At 39.3% G+C, this 19859-nt stretch overlaps 1 protein-coding gene across 1 annotated transcript in view; it reads right to left on the reverse strand.

The window, feature by feature from the left end:
* Window positions 1-19859, reverse strand: part of LOC132824971 (FYVE, RhoGEF and PH domain-containing protein 4-like) — a 249282-nt gene that overhangs the window by 181819 nt on the left and 47604 nt on the right. The window contains exon 2 of the mRNA XM_060839900.1: window positions 18437-18475. Within this exon, the coding sequence (XP_060695883.1) occupies window positions 18437-18475 (39 nt within the window). The remainder of the gene's footprint in view (window positions 1-18436; window positions 18476-19859) is intronic.

A 19859-nucleotide genomic window follows, 5' to 3' on the forward strand; every position in this document is an offset into this window, starting at 1 on the left:
AGAAAGTTCAACCCACATCTCTTCAACCATCCTGGAAAAAAAAAGCTTCCTTCACTTCAATGAACAAACAATATTTGTAAAGGAAAATCAAATTTTGCATTGAAAACATTTAAAACAGTTGAAATTTTAACAGCTTTCAGTTTTAGTACTAAAACAATAATCTTTCCAACAATAAAATTACAAAAAGGCAACTAAAAGTGTTTTGTACAATGAAATCAAAATTCTAACAATATTCTTCCAAGTCAATAACTTCAGTTGCCCATTAACAAACAATGCAACAACATTCACTGGGACCAACCTTTCCAGGAGAGAAACTAAAGATATCAAATCTATTTCATAGATCAGCATATTCAAATGAGCAAAGCACAATCCCTAATATTTCAAACAACTTTATCATTGGAACCAAATCAATTCAAACCATACTTGCCTCTTTAATGCTGAGGACAATAAAAGTTGAGCCTAAATTCTGCCCAAACTTCAAATGATTCAAGTATTGGCTTTTGGTAAAAAAAAAAGAATGCGGGCTTCACTGGCACTTGTCACATATAATTTCCCTTGAGAGAGTGATGGTGGACAACCTCTTGAATTTCTGAAGTCTGTGTGGGTAGATTCACAGTGCTGTTAGGGAGGGAATTCTAAGGTTTTGATCTATTTATAGTGAAATGTACAGGGATATCATTGCATGCCACAAAAGTTCTGCTGCTTGAAAGCGAACTTGTACATAGTGATGTTCCATGCAGCAGCTACCAGTGTCTGTCTGGATGACAGAGGTCAGGGATTGGAGGGGGCAGTTAAAAGGAACTTGGTGTGTTTAATGTGCATTAATGGTGAAAGGAGTGAATGCTTAATGTGACCTTACAGTCTATTCAACCAAACTTAACTTGACAAGATCAGTTTCCATATTAGCATCTAGCATCCAATTTCAGGATAGTTCCTTCAATTTTTCCTGGACATAACTGCAACCTGAGGTATCAAAGCATGGTTGCTGAGGAACTCAATGTTGGAAAAAAACCATAGACAGTAGAATTCCAACAGTTTGAAACTAAATAGCAAAGAATATTTTTGTATTAACTGTCCTACTGACTTCTGATTACATTTTTAATAGCAGCATGAATTAGTAGTAGCAACAAGGAAAAAGAAAACAATGGCATTAGGCTTAGAACTAGGCCATGAGATTTTCTGTTGTTTCCAACAGAATCCTTCAACAGCCAGATTCTGGGTTTGTTTGAAAATCTGAAGAGGCTGACAGCTAGTCATAATTCAGTCCTGAGTTTCTTGTGATTTTTGGACTTACTAGCACCTTACCTTTATGCAAAAAAACTTTTCTTGGTAATTTTAAATTTAGCCTGGCTACTTCCAACACATGGAAGTTTACATTTTGACATTATTTTAATGCTGCTTATCAGTGGAAATCAGTAACAAACATAACAGAGCTGGGAAGGAACATGAGCAGAATTTAATTTGATTTATTTATTGTCACATGTACCTAAGTACAGTTAAACGTTTTGTTTATGCGCAGTAAGGCAGATCATAGTAGGCAAAAACATACAGATTAAAGGGTAAAGAAAAACTTCAACAGAGGCATACAGGTTACGTTGCACAGGGTGTGTGCTAGGTGAGATCAACATTAGCAAGATCAGTGTTATTTGAAGTTAAAGAGTCAATGCATCAGCCTAATAACAGCCAGGAAGAAGCTGCTCCTGCACCTATTGGTGCATGTGTCCAAGCTTCTGTATCTTCTACTGGGCTGTGATGGGTCTTCCATGATATTGGCAGCCTTTCCGCACTGTTAGCCATGCAAATAGAGTCCATGGATGGAAGGGTGGCTTCCGTGATGGTCTTGGCTGTGCACATAACCTTCTGTAGTTTCTTACAGTTCTGGGCAGAGCAATTGCTGTATCAGGCCATTATGCACCCAGACAGTATGCTCTTAATGGTGTATCTGTAGAAGTTGGTGAGAATCCTTATAAATATGTCAAATTTCCCAAGCCAACTGAGGAAGAAGAGGCATTGTTGTGCTGCCTTGCCCGTCACATCTACGTGGGAAGTCCAGGACAGTTATCTGTTCTCGTCACTCCAAGGAATTTGACACTGTCCACCCTCTCAATCTCAGCTCCGTTGATGTAGATGGGGTCATGTTCTTCTCTTTTCTTTCCTAAGTCAATGATCAGTTCTTTATGTTGAGAGAGAGATTGTTGTCATTGCACCACGTCACCAAGCCCCCTATTGCCTTTCTGTATTCCGACATAATGTTGTTAGATATCCATCCTGCCATGGTGGTGTCATCAGTGAACTTGTAGATTGTAATGGGGACTTGCTTGTCAGCTGGGAAGCCAGCTGGATCCCCACATCGCCTCCTCATACCCATCATATTAAAGGGCGGGGGGGCACGTGGGATGGGAGGAGTGCCTTCAATCAATATGGGTGAGAAATCCTTCCACCTGAGCACTGCTAGTCAATCAGAATATGGAGCAGATAATTACAGGCAATATCATCAGGGAACCTACACACCAGAGACCCAGGATCAGCAAAAGATCTACAGGATGGGAGAAGGCAGAATAGGAATCACTGACTGGGTTGGGCAGTGGGGGCCAAGAAGAAAAGGCTGACAGGGCCGGCTGTGAGTTGATTTCTGGTTTCCTAATGCCAGGTTCTTCAAAAGGCACTGGGCCTCAGACAATAAGGAAAACCCTTTGGAAGCCGGCAAGCAAACCTTACTGTCCTCCCCATTTGGCAAATACCTATACCACTGTCTGAACACCAGCACTGTCAGAATGAAACACTGATTTCCCACTTAAGGGTCTCAATTCATAGCAAAGCAGAAAGGCCATGCATCAGTCTTGGTGCCTGGACCTGAGTGGGACAGAGCTGAAAGATAACATTGCTCCCTTCCAATATGATTAAATACCCTTTTCTCTTCAACTCCATCTTGAGGGACGTTGTTGAATTCTGCCCTGCTTGTACTATCTTTTCCATTTATTTGATCATGTGATTCATTGGTATTTTACTAAGTAAATATCACAATGCTTTGTGACTATAGTAGCATAATTGACAACACCCTGTGCAACCTTTCCAGGATGAGTGGTGGTAGAGGGTTCATGATGGGGCAGGGGTAGGGAGTTGAGTTAAGTGGGGGTTCAAAAAGTGGAAGATCCCATTCAGACTGTTGGCAAATACCCACTTCGGAGTTTAATGAGGCACACTGAGGATTCAGTGATACCCCTGCACTCCAGAGCCAGATCCTTATTTCAAAAATATTACTGTGGTGTTGTAACTAAATGTTCCCCAGAATTCAAGTGTTATTCCCACCCCCAGACGAATTGGTTTATATAGAAGCTGCTTGTAATTCGCCTAGTAGCCACCATCAACCAAGTTAACAGTGGATCCCCATGGCAATTCCTATCCAACATGAGTGTCAAATGACAACTGAAATTGCTGATACATATGAAAAGGAGTGTTTGAATTAACTTGAATCAAGCTCAAACCCACCCATCTGTCTGCATGTAGTCCAAATCCCTCTATTCCTTGTCTTTATGTGTCTGTCTACTGTATATGTCTATTAAATGAGTAATATATTATTTATATAAAATATTACATTATTAAGAGTTTGCTAACAAGATGCTTCTTTCCACTTACCACACCTACGTAATTATCCATAATCCAGTATACTCAATCATTCAGACTCCAGTTCAGATAATGTCCAGAAACTGATGTACTGAACTATCCGAAAACCCAAATACACAACTGACTAGAAACCCCTATATACAATTGATTAGATTAGATTACTTACAGTGTGGAAACAGGCCCTTCGGCCCAACAAGTCCACACCGACCCGCCGAAGCGCAACCCTCCCATACCCCTACATATACCCCTTACCTAACACTACGGGCAATTTAGCATGGCCAATTTACCTGACCCACACATCTTTGGACTGTGGGAGGAAACCGGAGCACCCGGAGGAAACCCACACAGACACGGGGAGAACGTGCAAACTCCACACAGTCAGTCGCCTGAGGCAGGAATTGAACCCAGGTCCCTGGCGCTGTGAGGCAGCAGTGCTAACCACTGTGCCACCATGCCACCTGAACAATTGACTAGAAACTAGTATACACAACCATCCAGAATCCAGTATATGCAACTGTCTAGAATCTGGTATACATGACTGTACAAAATTTGGTAACTGCCCAAAATCCAGAACAATCAACCATTCAGAATGCGGTATATTCAACTATCCTTAATCTAGTATACACAACCATCCATAATCTAGCATACACAATCATCCAGAATCCAGTATACATAATCATTCAGAATCCGGTGTATATAGCTGTCCAGAACTTGGTAAATACAACTGTCTAGAATTTGGTGTCTCTAAACCTCAAGAATCTAGTATGTATATGAATCTAGTAAGTATCTAGTATATTTTCCCTGGGATAGATACATACTAGATTCTGTTCAGAATCCAATATATTTATGACCATTCAGAATCCAGTATGTATAACTCTCTAGAATCTGGTAAATACAATCATTCAGAAACCAGGATAGACAACTATCCAGAATCCAATACATATAACTGCCAGTATCCGGTATTTTCAAATGACCAGAATCTGGTACATATGATATTTTGCAACATAATTTATAACCAACAGAATCTAGGACTTCATTTGTTCAAGTATTGGTCTATTACAACTCTTCATCCCTTATTTTTCTTCCTGTTACTCCCTAATAGCAATTTAGCTCTTTTTTGTCTATTATATAGTGGTCTCTGGTGGTCTAAAATGGTAGTGCAAAACCAATTTATTTCCAGTTTTTCTGTTAATATGTATTAAAGTATACCCTAAGAAACTGCATGATATTCCTTATTCTATTGTGATATAATTCAACATATAACAAGTAGAATTTTGGGATTAGAGGAGCAAAGGGGATTAGGAATACAGAAAAAAATCTAAGCAAGGGCTCATTTTCCCTGGGATAGAATTGAAAACAAAATCAGTTATGTTAAAATTTGATGAGAATATAGCTAAGGAAAGAGTAGGTCAATGCAAGACAAAGGAGAGAATTTATACACAGAGCCAGAGGAAGTGGGTGAGGTCCTAAGTGAGTATTTCACATCAGTAATCAAGGAGCAGGACATGGATGAAGGTAAGATTAGAGAGACGTATGATGTAAAGACGAGGTGTTGGTGTCTTGAGAAATGTTAATGTAAATAGATATGTCAGACATAGACAGCAGAAATCGAGTGATTCACAAGAAGAGTATAAAAGCAGTAAGAGTATACTTATGAGGGAAATCAGGAGAGCAAAAAGGAGACATGAGATAGCTTTAGCAAATAGGGTTAAGGAGAATTCAAAGGGATTTTACAAATACATTAAGGACAAATGAGTAACTGGAGAGAATAGGACCCCTTAAAGATCAGCAAGGGAGCCTATGTGTGGAATGACAAAAGATGGGGGAGATATGAAATTAATATTTGTATCAGTATTTACTGTAGAGGATATGGAAGATAGAGAATGCCTTAAACACGTGAGGGTGGATAAATCACTGGAACCTGATCAGTATACCTTCATACTCTGTGGGCAGCTAGGGAAGTGATTGCTGGGACCCTTGTTGAGATATTTGTATCCTCGATAGACACGGGTAAGGTGCCGAAAAATTGGAGGTTGGCTAACATGGTGCCACTCTTTAAGAAAGGTGTCTAGACTGGTGAACCTGACATCAGTGGTGGGCAAGTTGTTGTGGGAATACTGAGAGACAGGATTTACATGTATTTGGAAAGGCAATAACTAATTAGGGATAGTCAACAGGGCCTTGTGTGTGGGAAATCATATCTCACTAACTTGATCGAGTTTTTTGAAGAAGCAACAAAGAGGATTGAAGAAAGCAGAGTGGTTGGCGTAATCTATATGGACTTCCGTAAGGTGTTCGACAAGTTTCCTCATGGTACACTGGTTAGCAAGGTTATACCACACAGAATGCAGGGAGAACTACCCATTTGGATACAGAACTGGCTCGGAAGTAGAAATATTGTGGAGGTGCTGGTGCTGGACTGAGGTGGACAAAGTCATAAATCACACAACACCAAGTTATAGACCAGAAGGTTTATTTGAAAGTGCAAGCATTGGAGTGCTACTCCTTTGATGAGGGAACAGCGCTCTAAAAACTTGTACTTCCAAATAAATCTGTTAGACTATAACTTGGTGTTGTATGATTTTTAACTTCTAAGGTAGAAGATAGAGGGTAATGGTGGAGGGTTGCTTTTCAGACTGGAGGCCTGTGACCAGTAGTGTATCACAAGATCAGTGCTGCGTCCACTGCTTTTCATCGTTTATATAAACGATTTGGGTGTGATCATAGGAGGTATAGTTAGTAAGTTTGTAGATGACACTGAAATTGGACAGTGAAGAAGGTTACCTCAGAGTACAATGGGACCGTGATTAGATGGGCCAATGGGCCGAGGAGTGGCAGATGAAGTTTAATTTTAAATAAATGTGAGGTGCTGCATTTTAGGAAGGCAAATCAGGGCAGGACTTATGCACTAAATGGTAAGGTCCTGGGGAATGTTGCTGAACAAAGAGACCTTGTAGTGCAGGTTCATAGTTCCTTGAAAGTGGAGTCACAGGTAGATAGGATAGTGAAGAAGGCGTTTGATATGCTTTCCTTTATTGGTCAGAGCATTGCGTAGAGGAGTTGGCAGGTCACGTTGCAATGGGGCTGTTTTCCCTGGAGTGTCAGCAGCAGAGGGGTGACCTTGTAAAGGTTTATAAAATCATGAGGGGCATGGATAGGGTAAATAGACAAGGTCTTTATCTGTTTTAGGGGAGTCTAAAACTAGAGGGCATAGGTGAGAGAGGAAAACTTTACAAGTTACTTAAGGGGCAAACTTTTCATGCAGAGGGTGGTGCATGTTTGGAATGAGCTGCTAGAGGAAGTGGTAGAGGCTGATACAATTATGACATTTAAAAGGCATCTGGATGGGTACATGAATAAGAAGGGTTTAGAAGGATATGGGCCAAATGCTGGCAAATGGGATTACATTTATTTCGGATATCTGGTAGGGGTGGTCTGGTTCGAAGGGTCTGTTTCCAGGCTGTACATCTATATTACTCTCTGACTCTGGGTAGATAAATCCCCAGGGCCTGATGGGATCTATTTCAAGATCCTGAAGGAGGCATGGGAGAAGATTGTTGGGGCCTTGACAGAGATATTTGTGTCCTCAGGCATAGTTCCAGAAGACTGGAGAATAGCCAATGTTGTTTCTTTGTTTAAGAAGGGCAACAGAGATGATCCATGAATTATAAGCTGGCAAGACATACATTATTGGAAAAGATTCTTAGGGACAGGATTTACTGGCATTTGGAAAGTAATGGATTTGTTAAGAATAGTCAGCATGGCTTTGTGTGGGGAAAAAGAGATTAAGAGATCCAGCACCGCCTCCAGTGTGCTAGCACAGCCTTTGGCCTCCTGGGGAAAAGGGTGTTCAAGGACAACAACATCAGATCCGACGCCAAGCTCATGGTTTACAGACCTGTGGTGGTTCCCACCATCCTATACAGCTCTGAGACATGGTCTACAGTAGATACCTCAAAGCACTGGAGCAGTACTGCAACACGACCTGCGTGAGATCCTGTGAATCCACTGGGAAGAAAGATACACCAACACCAGCGTTCTTGACCAAGCCAACATCCCCAGCATCAAAGCACTGACCACCCTTGATCGACTATGATGGGCTGGTAACGTCGTCCCCATGACTGACACAGGACTCCCCAAGCAGATGCTCTACTCCCAGCTCCGAAATGGCAGGTGAGTCCCAGGTGGACAGAGGAAGAGCTTCAGTGATACCATCAAGGCCTCACTGGCGACGTGCAGCATTCCCACAGATACCCGTGAATCACTGGCCCATGATTGTCTGAAGTGGAGGAGGAGCATCTGGGAAGGTATTGTGCACCTCGAGACTTGCTGTCATGAAAAAGTAGAAGCCAGGAGAAAATAGCATAAGGAACGCACTCCCACATCAATACCCACCCACCCCTTCCCATGACAACTTTCTAACCCAAGTATAACAGAGGCTGTGGCCACCTCATCAGACTGTACAGTCACCTACAGGCTCACCCTGAGAGTGGAAGACAGTCATCTTCGTCTATGAGGGACTGCCGATAATGCTGATATGTGGGGAAGGTCTTGTGTCACAAATTTGATGGAAGTTTTTGAGGAAGTGACGAAGATGGGGATAGGGCAGTAAATGTTGTCTACATGGACTTTGCTAAATTTTTTGAGACCTGAAAAAGGGTTATACCCAAAATATTGACTTCTCCACCTGCTGATGCTGCCTGGCTTGCTGTGTTCTTCCAGCCTCCTGGATTCCTGCACCTGCAGTCTAACAAAGCACTTGATAAGGGTCATCATGGTAGGCAGGTCCAGAAGAAAAAGTTACAATGCATCCATGGTGATTTAGTAAGTTGAATACAAAATTGGCTTGGTCATAGAAGACAGAGTGTAGTTCTGAACGAATAGTTTTACTGAGTAACTGGTATGTGACTAATGGTATTCCACAAGGATCTGTGCTGGGACCTCTGTTGTCTATTATATATATAAATGATTTGGGTGAAAATGTAGGTATCTGATTCAGAAATTTGAGGATGGCTCGAAAATTGGTGGAGTGGTGGTAGTGAGAAAGGTTGTCAAAGGATACAGCTGGATACATAGTTCGAAAGTTGGACAGAGAAATGGCAGATAGATTTTAATCTGGACAAGTTTGAGGCGATGCATTTTGGGAGGTCCAAAACAAGAGGAAAGTATACAGTAAATGGCAAAATCCTTAGGAGCATTAACATACGGAGAGATCTTGTGGTGCAAATCCATGAGCATGGCAACACACGTGAGTAAAGTGGTAAAGAAGGCATACAGCATGTTTCTCTTCATTAGTTAAGGCACTGAGTATAAAAGTTGACAAGTCATGATAAAGCTGTATAAAACTTTAGTTAGGCCACATTTAGAATACTGTCTGCAGTTCTGGTTGCCACACTATAGAAAGGACATGGAGGCTTTGGAGAGGATGTAAAACAGGTTTACAAGAATGTTGCCTGGAATGGAGTGTATTAGCTATAAGGAGAGGTTGGACAAACTTGGATTGTTTTTGATAGATTATCGAAGGTTGTGAGGGGACCTGGTAGAAGTATATAAAATTATGAGAAGCATGGATAGGGTGGATAGCTGGAGTCTTTTTCCCATACTGGTAATGTCAAATACTAAGGATTATAATTTTAAAGTGAGAGAGGGAAAATTTAAAGGAGCTGAGAAAGGCAAGTTTTTTTATACCGAGGGTGATAGGTGCCTGGAAAGCAGTCCCAGGAGAGGTGGAAGAAGCAGATAAGATTGCAATATTTAAGAGGTATTTAGACAGGCAGGGAATAGAGTGCAGGTGGGTGGGGTAAATTTAGAAGAGGGTCATGATCAACACAAACATGGTGGGCTGAACAACCTATTTCTGTGCTGTCCTGCTCTATGTTGTATGTTCTTAATCTTGGTTAAACCATTCTTCAAATGCCAGTGTCTGTGGACGGGTGGGGGGGGGATTACAGGGTCGGGGATGTGCTGGGGGATGCGGAGATGGGGGTGCGGTGTGTAGGTAGATCGTGGGGGTTGGATAGATTACAGCTGGTGCCTTGGAAAGTTACCTGAGCTTTTGATGTCAATTGTCCAAGATCAGAAGGACAAGTGGTGATTTGAATTCACCAGGTACCTGTTCTGACTTTAATGTTGCATACTTTCAGCATTTGGTTTCCTCATGGCTTATGTGAGGATACAAGCTGCATTTATAGAGTTAAGAAGTGCAGGTAATGACACTGATAATAATCCCCCTTAATAGGTGTCTCATTGCTGTGTGGTGTAATGTAGTATTTGGATTTCCGGGAAACATTTGATAATGAGCAACATTAAAGGTTGTTGCACAAGTTAAGAGATCACTTGGTAGTATGAGCATGGATCGTAGATTAGTTAATTCACAGAAGATAGAATTAGAATTAATGGGTCTTTTAAAAGTTCTGGAAAGACGTAACAAGCAGATGCCACAGGGATCAGTCTATTATTTCCTATGTACATTAATGAGTTTGAGGACAGGGACAATGGGCACTATATCCAAATATACCAGCAATACAAAAATAATTAGGATGAGAGCATAAAGAATCTGCAAGGAGCAGAGATAGTGACTGGGCAAAAACTTGACAGATAGAGTTTCATGGAGGAAAGTATGAAGTAGGAATAATCAAAGATCAATCTATTAGTTAAAGGGAGAGAGACTCCAAAAATGTGCAACGGAGAGGAATCTGGGTGTGCTTGTGCCTGAAATACAAAAATTTAGCAAGCTAGTGCAGCAAGTAATTAAGAAAGCAAACAGAATGTTGGCCTTTATTGCTAGGAGATTGCTGTTTAAAAATAGGGAAATCTTTTTACAGCTCTGATAAACAGTCATCGAGACTTGAAACATTAGCTTGGTCACTCTCCATGGATGCTGCTTGACCAGCTGTGATCTACAGCATTTGTTTTCAGAGATCGTTTTACAACTGTACAAAATCAATTGTACAGGCAATAGATATGTTGGAAAATGTGTCAAAAAAGCCAGGTATCGTTTGCTAAGCCATGCAAAGTGCGGAAATCATCCATTTGACTGTATTGTGTACTGTTTTGGTCCCCATATTAGAGGCAGTTTAAAAGAGATTCAGAAGACTGTTTCTGGGAATTATTATCTGACCCAGAATAGCTAAACAAATTAGGCCTTTATTTATTAGAGCTTAGATTGGGGAGAGATCTTATTAGCCTGCTGGACACACTTTCCTCATTCCTGATGAAGGGCTTTTGTCCGAAACGTCGAATTTCCTGTTCCTTGGATGCTGCCTGACCTGCTGCGCTTTAACCAGCAACACATTTCAGCAGAGATCTTATTAAAACATAAAAGGTTCTGAAGTGGTACTGGTTAATAAGGAGACAATCATTTGAAAGTGAAATGTGAAGGAATTCCTTCTCCCAGAGGGTGATGAGTGTCTGGAATTCTCCCAGAGGTTTGTGGAGGCTAGATCACTGAAAGTATTTAAAGAGGAGGTAGATAACACTTTTGAAATATTGGGGGGTTGAGGGCTTTGATGAACCGATATGAAAGAGGTGTTGAGGCTTCAGGCAGATCAGTTTAGAGAATGGCAAGGCAGGCTTGAAGGGGTCAAATGGCCTCCTCCTGCACCTATTCTTCTATTTACTCTCTATTTGCCCAATTTTATTGCTCAGAGGCAGATCCAACACTCCTTCCTCATTGGACTCAAGACATACTGATCGAGAAAGTTCTCTTGTATACACATTAGCATTTTGTCACCTTCGCTAGACTTGGCAATATAATTTTCCCAGTCTATATTTAGGTTATTGAAGTCACCTCATATTTCTATGCTATTTCTGTTGCATAGTTTGCAACTCACCAAAAAAAACACTCTTCTCCTTCTTACTTTTTGAAGTTCTATTATAAAGCTCTTAGTAATGCAACAGGCTGCCATCCTTAATTTAAGCCGAAGTAGATTCAATCCAGAACCATCTAGTATATCCAATCAATTTAGAACTGTAACATTATCCTTACTTAATCCAATCCTGCTCCACCCCACGCGTGTTATTTCCTTCTCTACCATTCCTCCATATCTGTTATATTCAGAAGAAAATATTAAAGATGCACATGCAGCGGTGCCCAGCTGGTCTGCCAAGTCAGTCAATCAATTAATCTCTAAATCACTGAGATCTTGATCAATGAACCATTTCGCATTGTACTGTAAAACTCAGCACAGACATCTGAGACCCTGACCAATGAGAGAGACCTCGAAATCTACATTGATGAGGTTTAATGTCATCAGCTGTAGGTTCTATTGAATACTTTGTGATTTCATATCTCATTTGGAAACAATTCAGTATCATACAAACTGTTTTACCTAATCCTGCATTCTGTTTGGACAATCATTGATACAAAATCTACTGGACAATATTAGTTCTCCTGCAATTTCATCCCAATGTGATTATTTATTCTCTCTACTTTTTAATCATACAGTATCTTAACATTACTTTTATTTGTGGCTTTAATGGTTTTTAATCTTGTTGCTTTAAGCTCTTTCCCAAATACAACATTACTTCCTCAATGCAGCACTGCATTTTACTTTCCTTGCCTTAGAAATTTTTAAATTGTGAAGTACAGCTGTTTTGGTTTAATTTCCTTCTTTTGAATGTTTATATTCTGTAATCCCTCTCAGTACTGCTTACATGGAGTTTTCTCATGGTTGTGTGGTCAAAATGGAAATTTCCCACCTTCGTCAGCCAAAATGGAGATTTTCTGCATTTCTGCAATCATAATGGGTGATTACTGATCTTTGACTGCCCAACAAACAACACCCAACATTTTCCCCAACTTTTCCAAATAAAGCTTTGTAACTTTGGTCTTAATAAATCTCTTCCCACCTTAACTGTGGTTTAGTTATTAACCTCCTATTCTAATCACCATCTCAACAGCATTCTTACCATCTTCTTCTGTCAAACTCTTTCTAGTTAGGCGTTTCAATTGCCCTCTGTCACCATAATTCTGGCTTTACAACATTACCAATGCTGAAACTTCAGTCTGAATTATTTTTATGGCTTTGACTTCCTGACTGTAGCCATGCCTTGTGACATTTGTTCGCTATGGCAGTAATGATTTTTGTGAACTGGAAGTATTCCTTTTAAGTGTGAGGTAGAAGCTAGTCATATTGCACATTTCACTGGAAAGCAAGGATGCATAAGGACATTCCTGATTAGAGATTCAGCTAGGAAGCAAACACGCATTGGAACTGTATGAGTAAAGTTGAAAATCCCTATTGAGCAAGGAGAAACCTTTAAATTAGTGACACAGAATGGACTAAGAAACCGAGAAATTATCCTTCTCTTACCAGGTCTGAAGTAAAGGCTTTCACATTAAGTGCCTTGTTGATCTTTCCATGAGTCTGTCTGCAGACTACTGGACTGTTCAGTTGCTGTAGCTGATATCAGACTTTATCAATAGTTCTGTCCATCTATGAACACTTCTAAGCTGTAAATATTCAGTACTGCTCCTGGGGTCACTGACATTCTCGCAGGTGTTTCTTCTGTTATTCAGCAATGGTGCTCCTACTGCCACTGTTTTGTATATGTTTTAATGCCACTCACTATCAACTTGTGATTGGGGTAGTTTGATTCCACTATTACTCTTTCATTGACTGCATGGATCTACTTGTTTTGCAGTGGCAGAGGAAAACTACTGGTGAGTTTTAACAAGATTCTCTCTTAACCAAAAATGTAGGCTTTTAATTGATAGCAATTAGATACAAGTTGCATTAATAATACAAACATTGTTACTAAGACTTCAGGTCTGTCGTTTTTGAGATGTTCTGCCTTTCCCCACCCAAGTACTTATGACATCATATGAATGGGTGGAGCTTAAGGTAAGCTCAGCATTAAACCTTTCACTAACCATCAATCAACACCAAGATCTTCCACATATCATGCCTGCCAACTACTGAAGCTCTACGTTAATATTAACCCCATTGTAGATTCAGCATTTTCTAATTTCACATCAGACTGCCTGAAAAAGCAGTTTCTCTCTATCTTTTACAAGATATCCAACCTTTTTTCCATTCTTTTACTGGTGTAGGTCTCTACCATAGATTTTCACCACCTTAGCTATTTGAACACTCCTTTGTTCTTTTAGACTTTTCCCTGGGACATTGAGATGATAAGATCAGTTTCAGTTTCCAGCAAGTTTTGGCAAGTCTGGAAGGTGAGGTTGGTTAGGGAGAGGGAGGGGTGAATGCACAATGCCTTAATTGTTCAAGATTTTGAAACTGATAGAGAGATCAACATTAGAGTTACTCTACTTGGAACATTCTCAAATGCCACAGATTGATTGCTTGAAAAGTAGTTATTTTAGTTCTAATGATAATTTGGACTTGATTGAGACATACTTATATATGTTATTTTCAGCTGGATTACAGCCTTAAAAGTTACTTCCAGTTATCCATTATTTACACAAGTGACATGTTCCATGTGAGACAGAGGACTATTAAGTACCAGTCTTTTACCACATGTTAACTAATTTTACTAAGCATATTTTAGACTCGATTATAAACTTTTCATAAATGTTTTAAATCAAGATGATCAGCACTAATTACAGTGTGGTAATGTGCCAAGAAACCGTATCACAAATGTTAGGTCTGGGCTTAAATCCTACAATTTCCCAGATAATTTCCAGCAAAGACTTTGTAAATTCTACAGAGTGGAGAAGTCAAACAATAAAATCACTGTCTCAGCTAACTACAAAACTAAATCTGGTGACTTTTATTTATCTCATAAGACTGATTTAAAGCTGTTTATGTTGAAATGAAGAATATGTGTTCCACTGCAATGGTAGAGATGAGCAGAATACTGGAGATTTAAATTAAATTGAGGAAGAAGGAAACGTCAGGGGTAAATCTTCTTTTCAGCATGGACTTTTGGGCAGCTCATTGGCTAGCAGTGAACCCACTGGCTACTCCACTAACTTATGACAGACTGCCATTATTAGTGTTTGATTGGTGGCTAGGTGGAAGTGGGGCAATGACAGTGATCCAGGGCATCCAGACAACAGTAATACTGTGACTCAGTCAACCTCCAGATATGTCTTTTGGTGTGGTGGTGGTGGTGGTGGTGGTGGTGGGAGGAGGGGGGTGCAGGATGGGGGTAGGACAGCTTTGGATGAGCAGCAGCCAGGGAGTATTCTTGTTTTGAGAAGCTAATAGGAGTGATCCATGGATGATGGTCACAATGGCACCAGAAGCAAAATAATAAATTCATTCTTTCAATTCTGGGGCACTGATTTCCCATTTACACTATCTCAAACTGTCCCCCAATTAATGATGGTATGGGAGTACCAATTAAACTTTAAACTATTTTTAGTTTTCACTTTCCCAATTTAACTCTGCCTCCGTTCTTGAAAGTACTCCGCCTCTGAGGTGAATTCACAGAGACATTACACCCCTTCCAACTCCCTGCCCTGTAAGGGATGCTCTTCTCCAACCTTGCTAACTCATGCTGGTGTTCATTGGTCTCTTCATCTAGCAATCCTCCCCTTGCCAATCTTTTTTGAAGTTGGTATTTCCCGTCCACTCTCTCATTTTATTCCAGGAGCCTGACCTGATGCACCATGTGCAGCAGCTCCACAACAGAGGAAATGCTGGCCTAGGTGTCAGGAAGGAGAAAGTGTTCCAATTTTAGCCTTTTAATGGATTTATTTGAATGCAAAATTTGAGCACCCAATTATGTTTTTTTCATTCCTATCGGAATACTTTAATAAATCAGTTTATTGAGAGGGGTCCCATTATAAATATAGACATGTTGAAGTGTCTGTACCTAACTGATGATTTTGGCAAGCAAAATAGTTAACTGCAACTAAAATGTGGCAGACAGTGTAAAACATAAGAAGGATCTTTTCAAGTTCAATCTTATTTTTTGGAAGCCCATGTTCTTCTTAAGTATCAACATACTAACATTAATGTCAACTATTTTGAGTTCATTTGTGAGGTTGTTCAGGGGTTGTAAAGTTTATTTGATGTTGGATGAATTAATCCATACTTCTTTTCTGAAGGAAATTTCAGCAGGTGCTGGTACCCTGAATCTCAGTGGATTGTCAGCTCACCACAACTAAGCTGCTCCTCCTATCTTGATCAGAGGAACTGCAAATGTTGATTCTCTGTATGAATTATGTGGTTGCCAAACAGACATCTCACAAATAATAACAGGTTTCAGCATTTTACTCATTCTTTGTTTCCAATTTAAGTCTTAGAACTATCCAATTCCCAACCTCCTGCCCTTAATCCATCATGCTGCAAATGTTGAAGCATTCTACAAATTTTTCTTGATGATTATTATATAATCTACTTCTTCCACCCTTTCAAGCAGTGACTACAATGTCATAACCTGCTGTGAAACGAAATTCTCCTACCTCACGTCTGGTTCTTTTGATAAGTATCTTGAATTTAGGTTTTTTGTTTACCCAAATGATTTCTCCTTACTTACTCTCTACATTTATGATTTTGAGCACCTCTATTAAATCTCCCTGAACCTTCTCTGTTCTAAGCAGAACTATCCTAGTTTCTCTAATTTTATCACATATTTTTGAAAAAGTGCTGCAGGATTTCAGTTAACATTTCGTCAACATATTCCGTCACCTTCAAAAACTGGTGCATATTTACTGCCAGGTACAGTTCTTTTTCCCTATACCCTTTATAAAATTGTACCATTTAGTTACATTGCCCTTCCTCATTCTTCTTGCCTAAAGGTATGACTTCATATCCTTTGGCATTAAATTACATCCGCTATGCATCTGCCCATTTCTGTTTATTACAATGAAAACCTTGGTGAAACTTTTTCTTGCAGTCACATCATGTAACTGCATGACTTGCATCCATATGTCAAAAGGCCAGCTCTTCTAATTCTAGTCCCTCAATAAAATTGATTGGTAAAACATATTTCAACAGTTTCCTGAAGTCTGTAACCATATGTAAACATTATTTGCCACATTTCTAAGTATTGTGACATCTTCAAATTTTGAAATATGCTCTAATACCCATGTCCAAACCATATATATAATATGAGACTGTGGAATCCTACAAGGCACTAAAAAAGGCCTAACGATACAAGCAACATATTATACACCAAGTTAGTTATTTTACATAAAATATTTGTGTCAGAACTTGCCCTGAGCTATAATATCCTCCTTTGCATTATAGCTGTACCTTTTAAAAACATCTTATATACAAGTTAATTTATACTGTTGAAATATGTTTCAAAACTATAGAAGTGGAGTCACAGGTAGATAGGATAGTGAAGAAGGCATTTGGTATGTTTTCTTTTATTGGTCAGAGTATTGAATACAGGAGTTGGGAGGTCATGTTGTACAGGACATTGGTTAGGCCAGTGTTGGAATATTGTGTGCAATTCTGGTCTACCTCCTATCAGAAAGATGTTGTGAAACTTGAAAGGGTTCAGAAAAGATTTACAAGAATGTTGCCAGGGTTGGAGGATTTGAGCTATAGGGAGAGGCTGAACAGGCTGGGGCTGTTTTCCCTGGAGTGTCGGAGGCTGAGGGGTGACCTTATAGAGGTTTACGAAATTATGAGGGGCATGGATAGGATAAATAGACAATGTCTTTTCCCTGGGGTCGGGGAGTCCAGAAATGGATGGCATAGGTTTAGGGTGAGAGGGGAAAGATATAAAAGGGATCTAAGGGGCAACGTTTTCACGCAGAGGGTGGTATGTGTATGGAATGAGCTGCCAGAGGAAGTGGTGAAGGCTGGTACAATTGCAACATTTAAAAGGCATTTGGATGGGTACATGAATAGGGTTTGGAGGGATATGGGCCAGGTGCTGGCAGGTAGCACTAGATCAGATTGGGATATCTGATCAGCATGGACGGGTTGGACCGAAGGATCTGTTTCCATGCTGTACATCTCTATGACTCTATAACTCTATAATTGAGGGAGAAGAATAAGTAGAACCAATTGATTGGTATGTTGACCCAAGTCATGCTTTTATATCAAATGATTGTCAAAACATTTTACAAACACTTCCTTGTCATAAAATTGTACCCTTTACATTTTGGGCCTTTAAACACGATTAATTTATGACCGATATGGTTATCCTTCAAAGTAGATCTTTGCGAGAAGTTATACAAATAAAGCAATATAACAGATTTCTAAGTATACAAACTTCTTATTGCCTTGACAATTTGTTCTTTAACATTTTTCTTTGCATATATTTATAGTAGTTTAATTATATTCACCAATTCTATTTAGTGAAGGGTGTAGGCTTAACTTGTTTGGTATTGTGTCATATAAAAACAGGAAGTCAGGTCTAAACTTTTCACCTTAAATTTAACACAGTATGGAATATATCAAAAGGAATTGCCATTTCACTAAACTGAAGAGATAATCACATGTGTTTCTGAATGAGAAGGGATGGAATAATAAGGAGAGAATGTTCTTGTTTCTAAAAGCATTTATACATTTATGCTTCTCTCATCCAACATTAGGAATCATATTACTTGAAAACAAAACAGCAGAAAACACTAGAGTTAATGTGAAGAACTTATCTACTGATTCAAGCATTATTTGATTCAGTCCTTTTTCATAGTTTGTGACTATACGTGTTATAATTTAATTTCTGTCCTCTGACCATAGGCATGCAATTGTGCATTCAAATATCAGATAATTAATTTTTTTTTGTTCTAAATATTGCATTTGCCTTCCCACTTTATGTTGCCAAATTGTCACAATCTGTTAAATTCCATTTCTATTATTACAATATTAAGAAATCTGAAGAAGTAATTAAATATGTTCCACAAGTCATGTTATTGTAAATCTAGTTTGTTTTATACCTGTTTTCCTTGACTGAAAAGCGAGTGTTCTTTCTCCATCTAGAATAAAGAGAAACAGGTTTGAAATCAAGTAAGTTGAATATTTTAAGAAGAAATACTTCCAATTATGTTATACTGTTACATTATAACATTATAATGTGTTATTTTACCATTTTATTCATTAAGAGTCAGAAACTATATTATTCTGCACATTTACACATAACAAGGATCACTCACTACTAAACTATTCTTCAGTGAGGAGATGCTGAAATACTCATAATAAAGGTGGTGGAATTTAAATTTAATAAATTTATTTTTAAACATACTTAAATAAAAGCTAGTCTTAGCAATAGTGACCAAGAAATCATCATCAATTCTCATAAAAGCCCATTAATGTCACTTAGAAAAAGTATTCCATACCACCTGTGTAGTTGACTCTTAACTGCCCTCAAAGGTGTCTAACGGGCAAGAAATGTTAGAGATGTCTACATCCCATGACATAACATTTAGAAGTCTGTGCATTGAACTAACTATGTTACTACATCACATGGACAGATCTGGAGTAATATACCCAATGTCCACTCCAATATTGATATCTAAAGTAAGATTATTTCAGATTTTCACAATCTATAAGAAATAATATTGTGACAGCAATAAAGGACATGACTGTCATTATATACAATTGATTGAATGTTCACCTGAATGCGACTGGATACAAAATTTAAAAACCCATACCAACAGATTTAAGAACAGCTTCTTCCCAGTTGTTATCAGACTTATGAATAGACCTCTCATATGTTAGAATTGATCTTTCTCTGCATCTTCTCTAACTGTAATACTATATTCTGCATTTTGTTCAATTGCTCTGATGTATGACTTGTCTGGTTAGCACACAAAACCATATTTTTCACTGTCTCTTGGCATATGTGACAATAATAAATTAAATCAAATCAAGTGGTCAGAGCATTGAGTGTAGGAGTTGGGAGGTCATGTTATGGCTGTACAGGATGTTGGTTAGGCCACTTTTGGTATATTGCGTGCAATTCTGGTCTCCTTCCTATTGGAAGGATGTTGTGAAATTTGAAAGGGTTCAAAAAGGATTTACAAGGATGGTGCCAGGATTGGAGGTTTTGAACTAGAGGGAGAGGTTCAATAGGCTGGGACTGTTTTCCCTGGAGCAGCAGAGGCTGAGGGGTGGCCTTAGAGAGGTTTATAAAATCATCAAGAGCATGGATAGAATAAATAGACAAAGTCTTTTCCCTGGGGTGAGGGAGTCCAGATTTAGAGGGCATAGGTTTAGGGCAAGAGGGGAAGGGTATAAAAGAGACCTAAGGGGCAACTTTTCACACAGAGTGTGGTACGTGTATGGAATGAACTGCCAGAGGAAGTGGTGGATTCTGGTACAATTGCAACATTTAAAAGGCATCTGGATGGGTACATGAAT

Source organism: Hemiscyllium ocellatum, chromosome 19 (assembly GCF_020745735.1).
Source record: "Hemiscyllium ocellatum isolate sHemOce1 chromosome 19, sHemOce1.pat.X.cur, whole genome shotgun sequence".
NCBI lineage: Eukaryota > Metazoa > Chordata > Chondrichthyes > Orectolobiformes > Hemiscylliidae > Hemiscyllium > Hemiscyllium ocellatum.